General features: G+C 43.4%; 1 protein-coding gene across 4 annotated transcripts; it reads right to left on the bottom strand.

The window, feature by feature from the left end:
* Positions 1-4,166: 4,166 nt before the first annotated feature.
* On the bottom strand, positions 4,167-17,054 carry Ypel5 (yippee like 5). Of its 4 annotated transcripts, none has more exons than XM_041631244.1 (3): positions 16,901-17,054; positions 8,218-8,382; positions 4,167-6,019 (listed from the first exon to the last, which is right to left on the bottom strand). In XM_041631244.1, the coding sequence occupies exons 2-3, from the start codon at positions 8,356-8,358 to the stop codon at positions 5,795-5,797; spliced, it is 366 nt and encodes a 121-aa protein (XP_041487178.1). In that variant the 5' UTR covers positions 8,359-8,382; positions 16,901-17,054; the 3' UTR covers positions 4,167-5,794. The 4 variants fall into 4 exon arrangements, with proteins under 4 accessions (XP_041487178.1, XP_041487181.1, XP_041487179.1 ...); XM_041631247.1 differs by lacking the exon at positions 16,901-17,054 and adding an exon at positions 16,021-16,303; XM_041631245.1 differs by lacking the exon at positions 16,901-17,054 and adding an exon at positions 15,802-15,864.
* Between the last annotated feature and the right edge of the window lie 557 nt (positions 17,055-17,611).

Here is a 17,611-nt window from a genome sequence, read left to right as displayed (position 1 = left end):
TCTTTAGAAACAGATCCCGCCTCAACCTTTGAGTCCACCTTTCCATTGCCCTGAGAGCCTACCTGTGCACAGGACCTAAGAACACTTTCCTCCCTCCTGGCATACTGGCAAGGCTTCAGAAACACCTCTGAGCAAATTGAAATTGGCTTGCAAGGGGGCAGGGATGTGGCTTATCTGTGGACAGAAAACTCAAGATGCTGTTGAAATTCTGAAACAGCTGAGGCTAACCTCCTGGGCTGAGGAGCACACATACCTGTGGGATGATAAATCGTGTTTGATTAAAATGTCTCATTCTGGTAGGGTATGGTGGGACTCACCTTTAATACCAGACTTGGAAGCACAGACTGTCTCAACATCCCTTCCCAACCAACCAACCAACCAACCAACCAACCAAAACCCACTATAGTCAAGAGCTAATAATAAATTTGAGGTTGTGTTCAGTAGTCTTTTTGTCTTCTCCTCCTTTCTGCTCCACAGTGGTAGAAATTTAGGGGCACTGAAGATTTTGGACGTAAAGCCATGCCAAGTGTCTGTCAGAGCAGATTATCTAAAGCCCTTCTAACCACAGGTCAGGACAACAATGTGATACAAGTGGAGACTGAATGCCTTCATTTCTGAAAGGCCTAGCAAACATGGCACATGTCAACTCTCCAAAGAACTGAAGAACTCTCACAAAGCTGGTCCCTCTTCAGCTCAGCACAAAACTGGATTACAACACTGTAAGAGCTGTTCAAGATTACTAAAACGAAAGAAAAGTAGTTCTGCCACAGCTTGCACACCACCAACACATCTGTAAGGCCTACATTTGCAGGGTATTAGAAGAATCACTTGAGAAAGGCTTTATGGTCAGCCCTTGCAAAGGCTTAGAAGTCGACTTCTCAGAGTCATAAAGTCAATTAAGTTAGTCAACAGGAAAAACTAGATTTTAGATTGTACCCAGTGATCTTTAAGCTGTCATTTTATTTACCTATCTTGAGTCACTAGTGCTATGATTAAAGGTATGTGCCATCATGTCTGACTATTTCTTAAGCAGGAAAAAGGTCACATTATCTGTTTTTATTCTTAGCCACTCCTATGACCCTCTGGCAGCAAACATGCTTTGACCACATAGTAACATAAGAAAGATTATTTTGATTTATAATACTTTATGTTCATTTCTCTTCTTGCCACTGTGGCAAAGTACGACAGAAGCAACCTAAGACATGTTTCCTTGGTCTCAGCTTCACAGGGTACAGTCCCTTACAGAGGGGAAGGCCTGATGACCGGAATGGGGTGAACCGTGGTAGTGGGAGCTTGCAGTGCACGCTGTTCACACTTCAGCAGATTAAGAAGCAGAAAATGAGGAAAGAAGCAGGGCTTGAATATAACTTGAAGGCCTATACCCAGTGGCCTACATCAGCCAACGATGTCCATGCCCTTGAGGTTTCACAACCTCCCAAAACAGTACCATCAGATGGGGCAAAGGGCTCACATACATGAGCCTGCGATGGACATTTTATATCCAAGTACTATTTTAATAAACAGTGATTCTGGTGTACTAGCATTAGCGGATATGCCACTTTGATAGTCTGCCTGAAAATGGCACTTGAGATTAGAGAAAGAAACAAAGGACTTGCTTTACATACTCAGTGAGCTTTCCAGGTGCTCATGTAGCAGGCGACTTTAAACCTTAACTGTCTCAAGGGATGTCCAGGATCCCAACCCTCAACAAAAAACTCAGTGCATTATTTCTGGCCTTACTATATAAACTTGAATTTGAGAAGCGTATTTTAAAATAAAGAAGTCATATAAAGGCCGGGTTTAGCAGGGGCAAAGTGTTAGTTGTGCAAACCTGATAGCCCAAGTTCAATTCTTGGAGCCCATGTAAAAAGTTGTAGGTGCTACCATGTCTAATGCCAGCACTCCTAACTGCAAGACAGGAGAGCTGCAAGGCAGGCTGTGGGCCAGCTAGCTGAGAGTGGACAGTGAGGCAGCAATGAGACCCTGCTTAAATGAAACACTGTGGAAGAACTGACTCCCACACACCTGCTGGGGCAGGTCCATGCCTGCACTATATGCACACATTATTTTTTGTTGAAACCATAAAAATACCCACTTGGGTGTGATGCATTTTTTTTTTCAGAGACAGGGTCTTACCCTACACAGCCCAGGTTGGTCCAAACTCACAAGCATGAGCCCCATACCCGGTACTCCTGATTTCTACTTCTTTCCTCTATTTCTGTAATAGGCACCTTCAAATCAGTACTAGAGGAAAGTTTCAGTTTAGTCTTACTCTATTCCCAACTCATTTTCCCTAGATCAGATGTTGTATGTGGTTCCTGGAGGGAAGAAGCAGTAAGTGGACAAGGAACCAATGGGTATGTTTGTTAGCTTTTATAACACTTTTGGAATTAAACCACATTTCTCCATCTTTACAATTTTACTTTTGTGCATCTGTGTCCACGTTCACATGTGAATTCCAGGTGTGTGTGTGTGTGTGTGTGTGTGTGTGTGTGTGTGTGCCATGGCATGTGTGGAGGTCAAAGGACAACCTTCTACCTTGTTTGCTATTGAGTATGCTGTGCTAGCTGGGCTACAAGCGCCTGAGATCCTCCTGCCTCCCATCTTGCTGCAGAACACTTCAGTATGTACCAGAGATGCTTGCTATCATGTCTGGCTTTTCATGGGTTCTGGGGATTCATCATCAAGCCCTCATGCTTAAACCGCAAGCACGGTATGCTGAGCTATCTCACCAGCTGATCAATGTCTCTGAATTTTATGTTGAGTAGTTTACCCATTTTACCTCATCTAAGATTAGTTATGGACTGAAGCCTGGGCTGAGGCCTATACTCCAACATGCTACAGGATATATTTTGGAAATGCCTCCTTTCAGTCCCAAACTAGTCCTCACAACTGTAACAAATTATGTTTAGCATCTCAGCAGGTAGACACACCCACTACCAGGCCTGATGACCTGAGTTCAATTCCTCCAATCCACTTGGAGGGAGAGGAAAACTCCTGTGGGTTGTCTTCTGATCTTCACATGCTCATCACAACATATGCAATTCATTTAAATAAACTTAAAGCATATTTAAGGACTGTCACTTAAACTAAGAATCCTAAAGATCCTAAAGTCTTCAAAGAGAAATAGGTTACATTTGTCTACCCCCATGTACTAGTAGCCAAATACATTTGATCTGTTAACTTCCCTGTCCCACAACAAAACAATCCTTGTTTTGTGACGACTGGAGTCTCATGCAGGCAGTAGCCCCTACAGGCTTGGAATTGTCTGAAACCCAGAAGTCTTTAAACTTGCAGCCTGGCCTCTGAAGTGCTCGTGTCATAGGTGTGAACTATCATACCCATTTATTCCTGGTAACTAATGTTCCCATTTGATTTTCTGTAAATAATCCATCCTGACTAGATCCTTCAATTAAAAACTATTAGGTGTTTTTTTAAGGCTTATTTTTCATTATGTGTATGTGTTGGGGGAGTACTAGGGGGGGATGTGTATATGACTGCAAAAGCCTTCAGAGACCAGAATCTCCACTGGAGCTGAGTTACAGGTAGTTCTGAGCAGCTCGATTTGGGTGCTAAGGACTGAGCTCAGGTCTTCTAGAAGAGCAGTACTGACTTTCTCCAGACCCTCCTCCAATTTGTAAAACATCCGCGAAATGGGATCTTTGTTTCTGCAGTGCGAGCGATCAAGTCTTCCAGCACACTAAGCAAGCACTCTGCCATGGCGCCACATCTTAGCCCAGCACATTCAAGTCTTTAAAATGAAGGCTGTAAAAAGTAGCTTGTTGCTCAAACTGCCAGACACCGAGTGTTCTATCAGTGTGACATTTAGTTATATTAACAAATGAAATTTTCATACATACTAAACCAGTTGTAGCTATGGCAAAATAAGTTAATGATGGCAAATTGACTATCACTTTACCACTGTCAAGCAAAATAAGTAATAGCTGTTCAAAAGCAGAGTCAGCTGGGTGTGGTAGTACACACCTGAAATCTCAGTAGTGGATTCAAGACCAGTCTGCTATTAAAGCAAGAAAGTTCCAGGTCAGTCAGGCTACACAGTGAGACACCATCTCAAAACAAATAAATATTACGTTTAAAGATCAAAAATGACAAAGATGGTCACCGACTAGATCAGTAAAAAAATAAGTAACAGTTCTGCACCAATGCACAACAAAATATACTTTATTTTGACAGCAATGAACACGGTGCTGTAGGTGAGGCATGCGACTAGGAATCCGCATATCATCACAGGCCAGTGTGGAAATCAGTGGAAACAAATACTATTCTTACATCTTGAAGGTTTTGTTCAAGTTGAAGACAGTTGAGTTCACTCACTGTAAATGGAGTATTATTACTGTCCCTACTCAATCAGCAACTATACCCCTAATCAAGTGTGCAAAGCCAAGTATGAGAAGCTTTACTGTACTCAAATCACTTTTAATAGCAACGACAGAAAGATTGCACTTTTTCAGCTCAGGCAAATTTCCTTTATTAGCCAACCTGGATACTACTGAGCATACAAATGTTCATCTGTTCATTTGTATAACTAGCTGATTTCAATGTCCTTTATTCCACCGAAAGTACCAGTTTGCCTATAACTGGACTGGACAAAGCAGCATATTCTGATACCTTGTAATGTCATACATTTAGGATTAAGTTGAGTCAAAACCTGACCTCTACCAATAGAAGATATCAAGTGCAGTTCAAATGCGATTGGTGAACTTCCAAAGGGACGGTGTGGAAAAATGATGCTAAGGACCAGTCCTTTGAAGAAACTATTAGGGCCTACAGACTTATCAAAGTCAACTCACAAATGAGGGGAAGGCTGAAACACCTTGTGAAGCAGTATTTTTAGATCCGATGCTTCATTTTCTCCCCTTCTTTTAGAATAGATGCAGATTAATGTTTTACGCAAGGATGCACACTGACCTTCTGTTCAACTGTTTCTAAATGCAATACTGTGGGTTTAAACAGTATGCTTCCATTTACACAAATACCTTATACACAGTCAACGTAGCTTTAGAGTGAGAAAACTAACTACTAAGAAAATCACTTACCAAACTCCTGCTCTTTTATAAGGTATTTTTAGAAGTAACACAGGACCAAAACATCCAACTATCACTTTATTTATATTACTATGCTTAAGTTACATGGGAAAGACAGCCAAGCAGTTCTGCCCCATTTCAGGAAATCTCCAATCAACACCACGTGTTTGGTGACAAGTAACTAGGGGTGGTGACATCGTGGGTCAGGACTGACAAGGAAGAATGGGTTCTGGTGCTACAGTTCCTCTCCAACAAGAATATGGCACACTGGCCAGCACAAGCCACACTAACACTGAGCCTCCAGCGCTGGGCACAGATTCGGATCTCTTCTTGAAGCTAGCAAATTAAGTGAAATAACTGGGTTTAAAAGAAAGTTTAAAACAAAGCCCAAATAAATTTAAAAACCATGCTCTTAACATATTCTCCACGCAAAATGTACAAAAAAACACTCCTTTTCACTGTAGGGGCCAAGTTTCCCCTCACACAACCCACCACATAACTGCAGACTCATCTGCCTCAAGATGTAAACAAAAGGAAAAAATTAACGGCATCTGCAAAAATTCTCTCTACAAACTGCTGTTGGATGGGAAATACAAAATAGAAAAGAAAGAAAGGTTCCATCTCAGATTCTCACACCCTCTTGTTTGCAGTTCATGAATCCGACTCTGATGCTAAGGTGACAGTGTATGTAAGTAGATTTCTGTTTTCAGTGAAGGAGACCTGGGAAAAGACGGATTTATCTTTTTTCTTCAAGAGTTATCAGATGGTACATGCTCCTCAAAGCCTTCACTCTCTCGAACTAGTGCACGTTCCAGGATCACACGGCCTTCCTTATAACGCTGGCTGTCTTCAGTAGCAAACTCATAGATCCATCCCAGTTTGCTATTGCAGTTTTTGCAGCTCACATCTCGAACCATGTGGCGGCCAGTGAGCATGACCCGATCTTGAACTTCACTGTACTGCAAGTTAACTACCTAAAGAAAAAAAAATATACATATACACACAAAACCCTTGTAAAGTCATGTAAGTTAGCCAGCAACTGTGACGATAAGCAAATGTATGCACAATTAAATATTACAGAGCTGTGCATGCCCATGATCTCAGTGTGGAGAGGCCAAGGCAGGAGGATCATGAGCTTGAGAGCAGCCTCACTACAAAGTGAGACCCTGCCTCAAAACAACAAACCGCCAAGCAAGTGTAGTTAGTTACACTCATGATAGCCACCCAGGGTTGGTTTTAAGAGATGCGGAGATAGGCTTGTGCCCCTCGGCCTTTAATCCTAGTATTTGGGAGGCAGAAGCAAGAAAGAAAGGCTTCAAGGTCAGCTTCACCCATATAGGTCAGTTTCAGGTCAGCCTGAGCTATGAGACTCTTGTCTCAAATCCTAACCAACAACACACATCCAAAAAAAAAAAAAGGAAGGAAGAAGGGAATGCTTCTGAGACAGAAAAAGCTGGAAATTGCACTGTTGCACTGTACTGGGTATCTAAATTGGGAACTTTTTAAGAGTTTTTTTTTCTTCCCTATGGATGAGTGTTTTACCCACATATATGCATGCGTGTCTAGTGCCTGTGGAGGTCAGAAGGCATTGGATCCCCTAGAACTAGAGTTACAGATGGTTGTGAATGCTAGGAACCAAACTTGAGTCTGCTGCAAGAGCAACTAGGGCTCTTAACTGCTGAGCAATATTTCCAGTCCCCAATCTAATTCAATCTTTTATAAGTACTACACAAGTCCTAGTCTCGCCATTTATATATGGTAGCTATATTTCTGGTTGTAGTGAAGAAAAAGGTCTGGAATTGAAGGTGTGGGATGTAAGTTTGAATCCAGTTGTTAATTCAGTCTGTAGTGATAAATGTTAGATAATCAAAGAACCTATTACATCATCAGTGTTTCATAAAGTATTATATTTGTTTCTGAAAACATACATATATACACAAACAGGTTAGGATAGGCTAACCTACCACAAGCTATTCAATGCAACACATTAATTTTCAAGGAAGTGCAAAGATAATGAATAATGAATTGGATTCTAAAATAATCTGGAGAATTTCCAATCATTCTAAATACCCAACAATCCTCTAAGCTTTACTTTCCTCTAAAAGATTAATAGTAAATAATTTTGGCTTTAAAGGTTATAGAGTCTTAATTCCAGCTATTTAGCCTTGACACTTTAACACAAAAACAAGAGACTATTTAAGTAAATGAGTAAGCGAGACTGAAGACTGTTTACAGTTAACAGGCAGCTCGCCTGCCAGTGTCAACCCCTCCTCTGTAAAAGGAACACACTACTGACTCTCTGAGAGAAGATTCTTCACTCACGGAACAGAGGAACAAATTCTAGCAAAAAGTTAACCTGACCTATTGAAAACACTCACTTAAGACAAGATTAGATCTGTTTTTTTTTAGCCTAAAAGATATGAAAATTCAACTTTTCTAGGCTCCAGGGTACGCAATCATATCAACTAATCTCAAAACAGGTTCAAAATTTCAAAACTAAGCAAACTAGACACACATTTGCAAACCTGCAAATGCTTTTCCTTTTGGTAGACCCAAGGAAGCCAGATGACAATCAGAAGGCTGGCTGACAATCATTAATTATACAGCAAGAGAAGGCAGCTAGATTCACTTCCAACAAGTAAGCTGCAACAGCTGGCTCCTTAACGGATCAGTGACACAGAAGGGAGAGAAGATGGGTATGTTCACCTCTTTTCTCCAAATTCTGTGAGTAATAAATCTTTACACTGAACATTTCCCAAAGAGTCAGAGACCCATCCTTCTTTATTGTTGTTTTGGGACAGGGTCTCACTGTGTGGCTGAAGCTGGTCCAACTGGTCTATAACTCACTGTGTCTTCGGTTGTTCTCCAATTTGTGGCAATCTTCCTGCTTCAGCTTTCCAAGTACCGGGATATTACACAGATGCTACAACACCCTGTCTCTCTTCTTCTAACTCTTTATTTAGGCTTTATAAAAATAAATACAAAAATAAACTCATGTACCAGTAATGTTACCCTAAAATCCCAGAGACACGCTAATAGGCAGCCACTTCCGTAGGTTTCTGCCACCATTCTAATATTTCCTGGTATCTGTAAACCCTTGAGGGAATAGTCTAGTGTTGCTGTCAAATACATCCACTGAAGATATGTAAGAATGAAGCTTTTTTCTACCAACCTTGTTAAAAAGAAACGCTCTACCGGTGGCGCCTGTGAACCGAGTAGAGATGAGTTCTGAGCGGTTGGTAAGGATCGTATCACAGTTTGCACAAGAAAACAGACGGGTACCACCGATATGATCAAGGAAGATTCTGCCCATTTTGAGAGGTAAAGTTCTTAAAACCTAGAACAAATGGAAAAATATAAAACACACATTATTAAAAAGAATTGGGAGCAGTTATTGGAGGGGGTGTTATAGGTTATTTATGTACTATAATCTAAATTTTTTTCTAGCACCTGTCCTGTGAAATATCTGACACTGAACAAAGGGATTCAAAGTCCACACAGTGAACAAAGAACAAGACTCCCCAAGATAGCAGTAATAAGCATGCTAGGTGACACCGAGGAACAGTATCACTTCTCTTTTGGTTGGTGTAAGGAACAAACAAAAGGAAAATGGAATTTTGTTTTATATATGTATACACACACACACACACACACACACACAAAATCACTGACACCGAAGGGGCTAGAGAAATGGCTCTATGCTCTTAGAGCACTGGCTGCTCTTGGAGAGGATTTGGGGTTGATTCCCAGCACCCATATAAAGGATCACAACTGTAACTCCAGGGGATTCAACACCCTCCAAAGGCACAGACCTACATGCAGGCAAATAAAAACCCACACATATAAGTATGGAAAAAAAGAGTACTAGCGTTTAGTCTACATTCTTAGCATGTGGTATATAATTTAAGACTCGGAAATATGGGGCACAGATGCAGTGATAAGAGCAGAAGAGAATGCAATTTAAAACAAGAAAGGGCTGGGAATACAGGTCATTGGCAGAACACCTGCCTGACATACTGGTATCCGGGAGTTTCTACCCCAACACCACACACTTACACACAAAATACGACAAAAATAAAAACAAAAGGGGACATGTGGCTTGAGAGGAAGAGGTGAACTGATAGGTTTGTGGTCACTGGTGTACCGACCACTACCCAGGGCCAACAGCACTAACTTCATTAAGTCTGAGTCTAAAGTCTACTGAGCACCTACTTTAAAATTCACAGTTCTGGGAGGGTCTCACCTCCCGGCACCCCACTCCACAGAATAGTAGCTGGAACGCAGTTCCACAAACTCCAAGACAAAGTTCTTCCGTTACCCTCCACTGCCTCCCACAAAGGAGGGGGCATGGTGCAGACCTAGCTAGCTTGAGGTTAGAGCAACCAGGACAGAAAAGGAGAAAATGGACTTTCCAGCTATGACGTAACAGCATTAAGAAATTTAGGTGATTGCTGGTTTAATAAATTACAAAGCTTTGAAACAAGTTTCTGAAACCAGGACATGCCACACTTTAATATTTCAAGAGTTACAGAGGCAAGAATCAATCCCTTAAATCTGCTGCAACCCATTTCACCTGAAGTATTTTTAAATCTCTAGCTATATTCAAGAATATACTACAGGTTTCATTTTAAAATGTTTCTGGGTGTTATCAGTTCCTATGTTTCAAGTATTTACTAATATGTTAAATGGTGAGCAGAACTGATACAGCTCTCCTTTAGAGGAGGCAGGGATCCAGACTTATCTGTAAATACAAATACTTGTTTGTAATTACAAACTAATAAGGAAACTCTATTTCTTCTTAGATTTATGAACTTTTCCAGCCCTTAGGCAATCCTAATGTCATCAGAAGAATCATTCTGAAGGGGGGAACACAGGAGGGAAATGGGGTGAAAACAAAGTATGATACCTTTGAAATGTCATAATGAAATCCACTCTATAATAACAAAAAAATACTAACCAAGAGAAACTAGGCTGGGAACACACCTTTAATTCCAGCACTCGGGAGGCAGAGGCCAGCCTGGTCTACAGAATGAGTTCCAGGACAGGCTTCAAAGCTACAGAGAAACCTTGTCTTGAAATACAAAACAAAAACAAACAAAAGAAAAAGAATCTAAGGCTGAGTTTGGTGGCATATGCCTTTAATCCCAGCACTTAGGAGGCAAAGGCAGGTGGACCTCGAGTTCAAAGTCAGCCTGGTCTACACAGGGAGTTTTCCAGGACTGCCAAGACTGTTATACAAAAAAACCCTGTCTTCAAAAACAACAAAAACCAATTAACAAAAAAACAAAACAAAAAAAACAAAAAAAACAAAAAAACCCTAATATAGTAACAAATATCATCAGAGGCAGGATGTATCAGTTCATGTTCGAGTTATGTCTGAGAGAGAGAGAGTTCCAGGACAGCAAAGTCTACATAAGACTAAGACTACTATATTTTTGTTTTGCTTTTTAAAGGAAGAAAAGCCACAACATGTAAACCCTTACACCAGACTTAAGCTATGGTGGTTAACTTTCGGATCGCATTTCTGGCGATGCTTACTCCTTACTTTTATAGTCCTTAAACATACTGCTTTTCCAAGACACACACACCCCAGATACGGGGGGGGGGGGGCGCTCAGGGTGGCAGCTAAAGGCCTGTTAAGCTGAATTCATCAGCCCCGAAATATAGCAGTAAACAAAACTGACGGATTTCATTTGAACTATATACAAGCTCTTATTAATTTTTAAAAGGTGAGCTGAAGAGCCAGAATTGGTGATGGATCCCAGCAATCTCAGCAGTAGAGGCAGAGCACCCAGGGAAAAACCCTATTTTTCAGGCCAGTAATCACCTAGTATGTGTAAAGCCACAGACTCACTCCTTACACCACAAATTAATTAAAAATAAATGCTAAGGCAGGCAGTAGTGGTGCACACCTTTAATCCTAGGTGGATCTCAGTGAGTTCAAAGCCAGAGTTCTAGGACAGCCAGGACTACACACAAAAGGCATGTCTTAAAAATAAAAACAAAACAAAATTCTAGGTGGCTAAGAGATGCTCAGCAGTTAAGAGCACTTGGTGTTCTTGAGGGCCCATGTTCAGCTCCCAGCACCCACATCAAGATGCTTATAACTGACTGTAGATCCAGCTCCAAGGACTCTGACACCCTCTTCTAATCTTCTTGGTTACTCATACATGGCTGATCACAGACATAAATCTTAAAATAAATAAAATTTGGAGACAAGAGAGACAGGTCAGAGATTAAGAGCACTTATTGCTCTTGCAGGGGATTCAAGTTCTGTCCCCGGCACCAGTGTCAAGTAGCTCGTAACTCCAGCTCCAGATCTGATATCCTCTTATAGCCTGCACAGGCTCCTACACATGGGGGACACACGCACACACACACTCTAAACAAACAAGAAACAAAAAAATTAGGAACCTTAAAAAAACAGAGTGAAATTGGGGTGGAAAGGCCTGTACTTTGGGGGCTGGGGTCAGGTCTAGAATACACAACAAATTTTCCCATAGAAACTGACTGTGTTAAGCAGTTTTGTTGTTCTCTCCCATCCTAATTTATTTTTCATTATCCACTGTGGTTCACAAAAGTATTTTTTCCTGTCTGATCCTTGCACCACTGTTTCAGTTTATGACTCTCCATATAAATGAGGCATTCAACACACATGTCAACAGCTGACTTTGTTATGTTTATAATTATACATTAACTGTTTAATGAGAAGGATCGGCAGCAAAGTTTCACAGTTCTCAGTGTGGTCATTTAGCTTCAGCCAGTTTCTGGGATTTGTTTTAAAGGTAATTTTCTTTCCAACTTTCAAATATCAGACTCGATTTATTTTAAATTTTAACTACAACGAAACAATTCTATTTCTAGATTGACCTTAGATGATACCATGGAAGATGCCATGGTTCCAAATGAACTTTATTCCATCTACCTACATCATTCTATCTTTGGCTCAGTAATACAGGAATAGCTGTGACCGACCATTTGGTACTGAGGGTAAATAGACTTAATATGCCTTCTTTGCTGCTTCAAATTTATTCTATTTTTTACTCTACCCGAGTATTTTTACTGGCTTCAATTATATGATTCATTACCAAGACTAAAAATATCTAGGAAGAACTTTATGTTACATGATTCCTGATTGTGATTGCCATTTACATATAAACATATATATTTGTAACTATATAGTTCTTGTTTGCCAAAAAAAAGTTATGTTGTCAACAAAAATCACTGCATGGTCATTAGATCCCAGTAAGCCTTAGCTTTACAAGGTTTGAAAAAGTGTAACAGTACTTCAGTACTATAGCTGTCACCAATTACAATCCTACTGCTATATCCTGAAAATCTGTGTTCCCATAAAACATGTCCATTGAAACCCAGTCACCAATGTGATGGCATCTGGGGAGTAACTGGGTCATGAAGACAGAATCCTCATTAGAGGATTGGGGTCTCACAGAGGCTCCATGGGGCTGCCTTGCCTTTCTACCATGAAGACACATCTAAAGGGGCATCAATAAACCAGGAAACAAGTGCTTTTTTGTTGGGAGCAAGACAAATAAATTCCTATTGTTTATAAATCACTTGGGCAATACTGTTCAGTTACAGTAGTCCAAAGAAAGCCACTTTATTTTTTTTTTTTTTTTGGTTTTTCGAGACAGGGTTTCTCTGTGGTTTTGGAGCCTGTCCTAGAACTAGCTCTTGTAGACCAGGCTGGTCTCGAACTCACAGAGATCCGCCTGCCTCTGCCTCCCAATCTGCTGGGATTAAAGGCGTGCGCCACCACCGCCCGGCTAGCCACTTTATTCTTAAGGAGACATTAAAAGGCTAAGAGTCAGCACAACTGTCTGGACCTGGCCAGTGCAGACTCTGCCTCAGACCTAAGTATGCCCAGTGTACGGGACACTGTACTTAGTACTTTATCACTTAGCTGTGATAATTCTTATAGTAGGTATCCATTACTCTAGTTTATAGGCATGAAAATATGTCCCATGTTAACTTCTCACAAGGAGCCAAGCTAGGCTCTAAACTAAACCTCCTGTTAATTACAGCCACGTTAAATACCCAGGTAACAGAAATTATAAACTGGACGAAAGCTAGAAACCTAAGATGTCAAGTTCTTAGTGTCTCAACTTTAGTCTTAAAATAGGTACCTGCCCTCCCTATAATTAATAATCCAGTGTGGTCTCAATCCTGGCAAATGGATTTAGCCTAAGGAGATACCACTTCCGAGCTCTAAAAATACCAGGGAGAACAATTGGCATCTGTTTGCAAAAATGTCCTCTTCAGAAAGAATATTCCTTAGTTCAGGAATTGTAACTTTGGGGCATTTTCAAACACCCATCACAGTGTTCCCACCCCCTCTGGACAGAGCAGAGGGGTTTTTTCATTGCACCAGATGGGAAAGAGAAGTGCGTATAAGGAGGTTGGTACACAGGGTTCCAGTATGGGAAGTTACAAAAATCTGCCCCTTTGAAAAGTTTGGTTTTGATTCTGCTAAAATGAATTCACGTGAATAAATGAGTGTCTATTTGGATTTCAGTCTCTTCTCTCTAGAACAAAGGAAAGAACAAAAACCATAAAACTTTCGGGAGGCAGAGGCAGGCGGATCTCTGTGAGTTCGAGACCAGCCTGGTCTACAAGAGCTAGTTCCAGGACAGGCTCCAAAACCACAGAGAAACCCTGTCTCGAAAAATCAAAAAAAAAAACCATAAAACTTCTAATAGCTAGAATAATTATCAATACTGTAATAAACATGTGATGCTATTTCAGTTTCATTAACTATTTTCATAGCAATTTTTTACAATATTATACTTAAAAGTTACATGGTGAAACAACAATTCAATCTATAAAATCTATTTTTTCCTTTTTGTAATACTGGAAATCAAACCAAATACCTTGTGCATGTTAGGAAAACACATGTACCACAACGATACATCCCCAGCCCAATTTTTCTTACTTTTGTACTTGGTTAGCAAGAGTCAAGTATCAATGACATAAGAAAGCCATGCCATCCTCTTAGAGAACAGTATCAAGTCACTCTGCTGGGCCAAATGATGTCCTGCTTGTGGGACTGGGTCTTCATTTGACGGTAAGTAAATGTCTGATCTTCTCACATAAGATAATGCCTTATTTTGTTTTGTTAAACAATTTCCATACTGACTGTATTTCTAGAATACTGCTTAGTCATTAGAAAATAAGACCAGTCATATAACTCAGCAGCTAGTCATGAGTCAGCAAATAATCTGAGCTGGTTATCTCCCCAAAAACAACTTGGCAAGACAAACATGATCCCCTTGTTTGTTGTGATACAATACTGAAAGCTTCTTGCTGGATGGCTACAATATAGTTTGGTTTCTAGAGTGAAGTGCCAAATAGCAAATTCATGTCTAGCTTAACAGTTCCCAAATTACACATTTGTTACCATACGACATTATCAGGGAAATAGTATTAATTTACATAGTTACATAACTACCAAGGCACTCCAAAACAAAAGAGGCTAGATAAATACACTTAGGACTACCTTCACATCTCATGAATATATATTTAGTAGTTTCACATCCCATAGGCTTTTTCATAGGGTGTAGAGTAGGTCTCACTTCCTTATTAAATTTAGACATTTTTATTGGACTTAGTTAATTGTGTGGGGCACATGGAGACCAGGACAGCTTTGTGGAAGAGGTTCTCTCTACCGTGGATCCCTGAACTAAAAGTAAGGCCGTCAGACTTTCATCAAGCACTTTTACCTGCAGGGTCTTATCACCACCCTCTTTTTTTTTTTTTAATTTTGTTTTTAAATCGCCTTAGTTGACAGAGAAGACAAATGAGACTAGGAAAAGTTCCAGTAGATGTTCTTTTAGAGGAAGTCACATACATTAACCAAGTGTGCTTAGAAAAGTCACTGTTAAAAATCCAATTTGGTTTTCCTCACAAATTGAATGAATTTCACTGTGTGCCTTTCCGAGATAAGATGGTTTCTATACATAAACTAAGGGGAAAATCTATACTGAAGAGGCCAGGTGAAGGCATGAAGCGGGCATTAACTGGCACACCTGGAATCCGAGCACCAAGGCCAATAAGGGAGGGTTTGCCAAGAGTTTAAGGCCAGCCTGGCCTTCGGATTTAGGACTCTACCGAAAAACAAGGGAGTCCTTCTAGAGTACAAATACCTTGTGCTTCACTACACACACCGGCCTGTGTGCACATATCCACACACACACACACGTCCGTCAAATCGAACATGCTCCATCTTCCTGCATTTGTAAAAGTTCCAGGCTGCTTTTCCTAAGCCCATGTGGCCAAAATAACCCACTGGCTTTTCATTTTCTAGGCCTAATGTCATTCTCTTCAGAATACTTGTGACTTCCTCCTCCTGGTGTCTCACTGTCTCATCTTTGAACTTTTATAACACTCATTTCATAACATCCCAACATTTAGCGTCGTGGTTTTTCTCAAGTCATCGGTCTGTAACCTTTTACTAAATTGGTAGCTTCCTAACAGAAGAGTTCACATTTTCTGGAATCTCCTTCTTACCTAATACACTATGAGACTAATTCTTAGCAAAAGAATACATCAAGGCATCTCACATCTGGCACAAATATGCACCCTAGAAACACTGAAAGACTTTGACTTCCTCTATGTTGGAAGGCAGCAGCAAACCCTGACGGTGTGGCTTGCAAAACTGTCTGACGGGCTTCCTATGGTGCCTGCTACTTCACCAGCAAGTTCACTTATTTTCCAAAAGCAAGGTTAAGACTGTGGTTACTTCGAGATTTTTCCATCTGTCACAGGGCACCTGAAATAAAAATCCTCAGCTTTCCAACAGGGCTCTGTAAACAGAAAAAAAGTTTAAAAATAAATGAGCTGCACACCTTCCCTGACAGCCACTCCAAAGGGAGATTAGTTGGCGTCAGGATAAACCAGACCTTTGTACTACTGCGGCGTCCCACTCCCGCTGGCAATACTCCGCCGCCGTCCTACTTACCTGCCCAGCAGCGTGAAATCCAGGGGTGCGCAGGCGTGTGCCTATCTCCGCCAGCAGGGAGGAGCCTCCAGGTGGGCTCCCCAGCCAGCTTTGGGGTCCCCGCCTGGCCGACCGCCCGCAGCCGGCCCAGCTGATCGCGCCCACGTGATGCCCGCCAGCCAATCGCCTGGCGCAAGGCGGAGAGCGCGGCGGCGGCGGGGCGTCCTCGGCACAACAAACACAGGCGGAACAGCTGGGCGGGCGCGGGCTCCCCCAGCCGGGTCCCCACGCCCCGAGTGCGAAGGGACCCGAGGGCAGGATGGTAGAGGGCTGACACCTTAGCGGGCAGAAGCCTCAGCCGTGGCACCGGGGCGCGAGTCCGGCCTCTCCGCAGCGGGCTGGATGCGAGCGCGGCCCTGGAGCGCGGGCCCGCGGGCCGACTCGGAGCGGAGCCCGGGCGCGCCCCCGACGCTGCGGCGGCGGGGACGGCAGCCGTGGGGGCGGGGCGGCCGAGGAAATGGGGGTGTCACCGGGCCAGCTGTCCGCGGAGCGGCGGCCGCGGCGTCGGTCCCCGAGGGTGGCGGGGAGGCGGGTGGGGGCCACGGGTCGCCAAGGGGTCGCGTCTGTTGCCGGCTCGCGGGGGCGCTCGGCTGCGCGGCGGGGGCGGGCCGACGGGGGCCGCCGCGCCACGGCCTCACAAAGAGCGACGGCCCGGCCCGCGGCTCTCCGGTCCCTACGGGCCCTGGTGGCCGCGCCGGGACCCCGGACGAGTGGCGAGGGGGAAGAGGCACTTCCTGCCTGGGCCCCCGCCCCGGGCCGCTCCCCGAAGGCTTCGAAGCCGCCGGCCCGAGGGTTCCGGGTCTCCGCCGACTTCGAGCTCAGCCCCTGCCGCCGTACTCACCTGCGCGCTGGGGAGATCGGCGCTGCCAGCGGCTCTTCGCTTCTCAGCTGGGTCGAAGCCCCTCGGCCTCCAAGTCTTCAGGTTTAGTCAGGCCTTGGCCCCGCCTCTCCCCGGTCGGGCCTCGGCGTCAATCACCCGGCGTGGCCCCGCCCTCCCTTCAGGCGGCTCTCCCGGTTGGCCCACAGCCCTCTTCATGTCTAGGCTCCGCCCCTCGCCCTGGCACTCTGCCCCTTCCGTCGCGCCCCGCCCCTTTCCTGGCTCACCCTCCCCCCCACTCCTGCTCCCCAACACTCCGCCGCCCACCCCGCCCCGTAGCCGCAGAGGATGGGCGGGCTCATCGCCGCTCGTCCCGCCCCTAATTCGACACTTCGCATTCTTACAGCCAATCAGGGAGCCTAACTCGGCCTCCTCGGCCAAGGTGGCCAATGTGCTGAGACTGAGGACCCGCCCCCATCCCAGCTGAGCGCACACAACACAGCATCCACGTGAGTCAGCTTCTTAAAGGAGACGCCTCCGCCCTGCTAATTGCTGCGGCTGGGACTCTGCCTGTGTCAGGCGTCGCCAGGTGGCGGCTGAGTCCTTAGCTTCCTGAAGTCCAAGGAAGCCTTGAAGACGCGAAAACATTTGCTAGGCAAAACAGATATTTAGAGTAAAGTGCCCCCTAGGTTGAAATGCCCCTCTTATTATTTCTTTAGACCGCTTCCCTTCGCC

This window comes from Microtus oregoni, unplaced genomic scaffold, assembly GCF_018167655.1.
Source record: "Microtus oregoni isolate MIOR12 unplaced genomic scaffold, Mior012 000036F_ref0000092, whole genome shotgun sequence".
NCBI lineage: Eukaryota > Metazoa > Chordata > Mammalia > Rodentia > Cricetidae > Microtus > Microtus oregoni.
Note: the sequence above shows the minus strand (reverse complement) of the source record. Positions and strands in the feature narration are given on the sequence as shown.

Bases quoted from the DNA above. Each gene is read 5' to 3' on its own strand.
- Ypel5 (XM_041631244.1), bottom strand. From the start codon at position 8,358: ATGGGCAGAATCTTCCTTGATCATATCGGTGGTACCCGTCTGTTTTCT. The intron at 6,020-8,217 runs GTTGGTAGAAAA...TTTTTTCTTTAG, and splicing joins GAGCGTTTCTTTTTAACAAG to GTAGTTAACTTGCAGTACAG.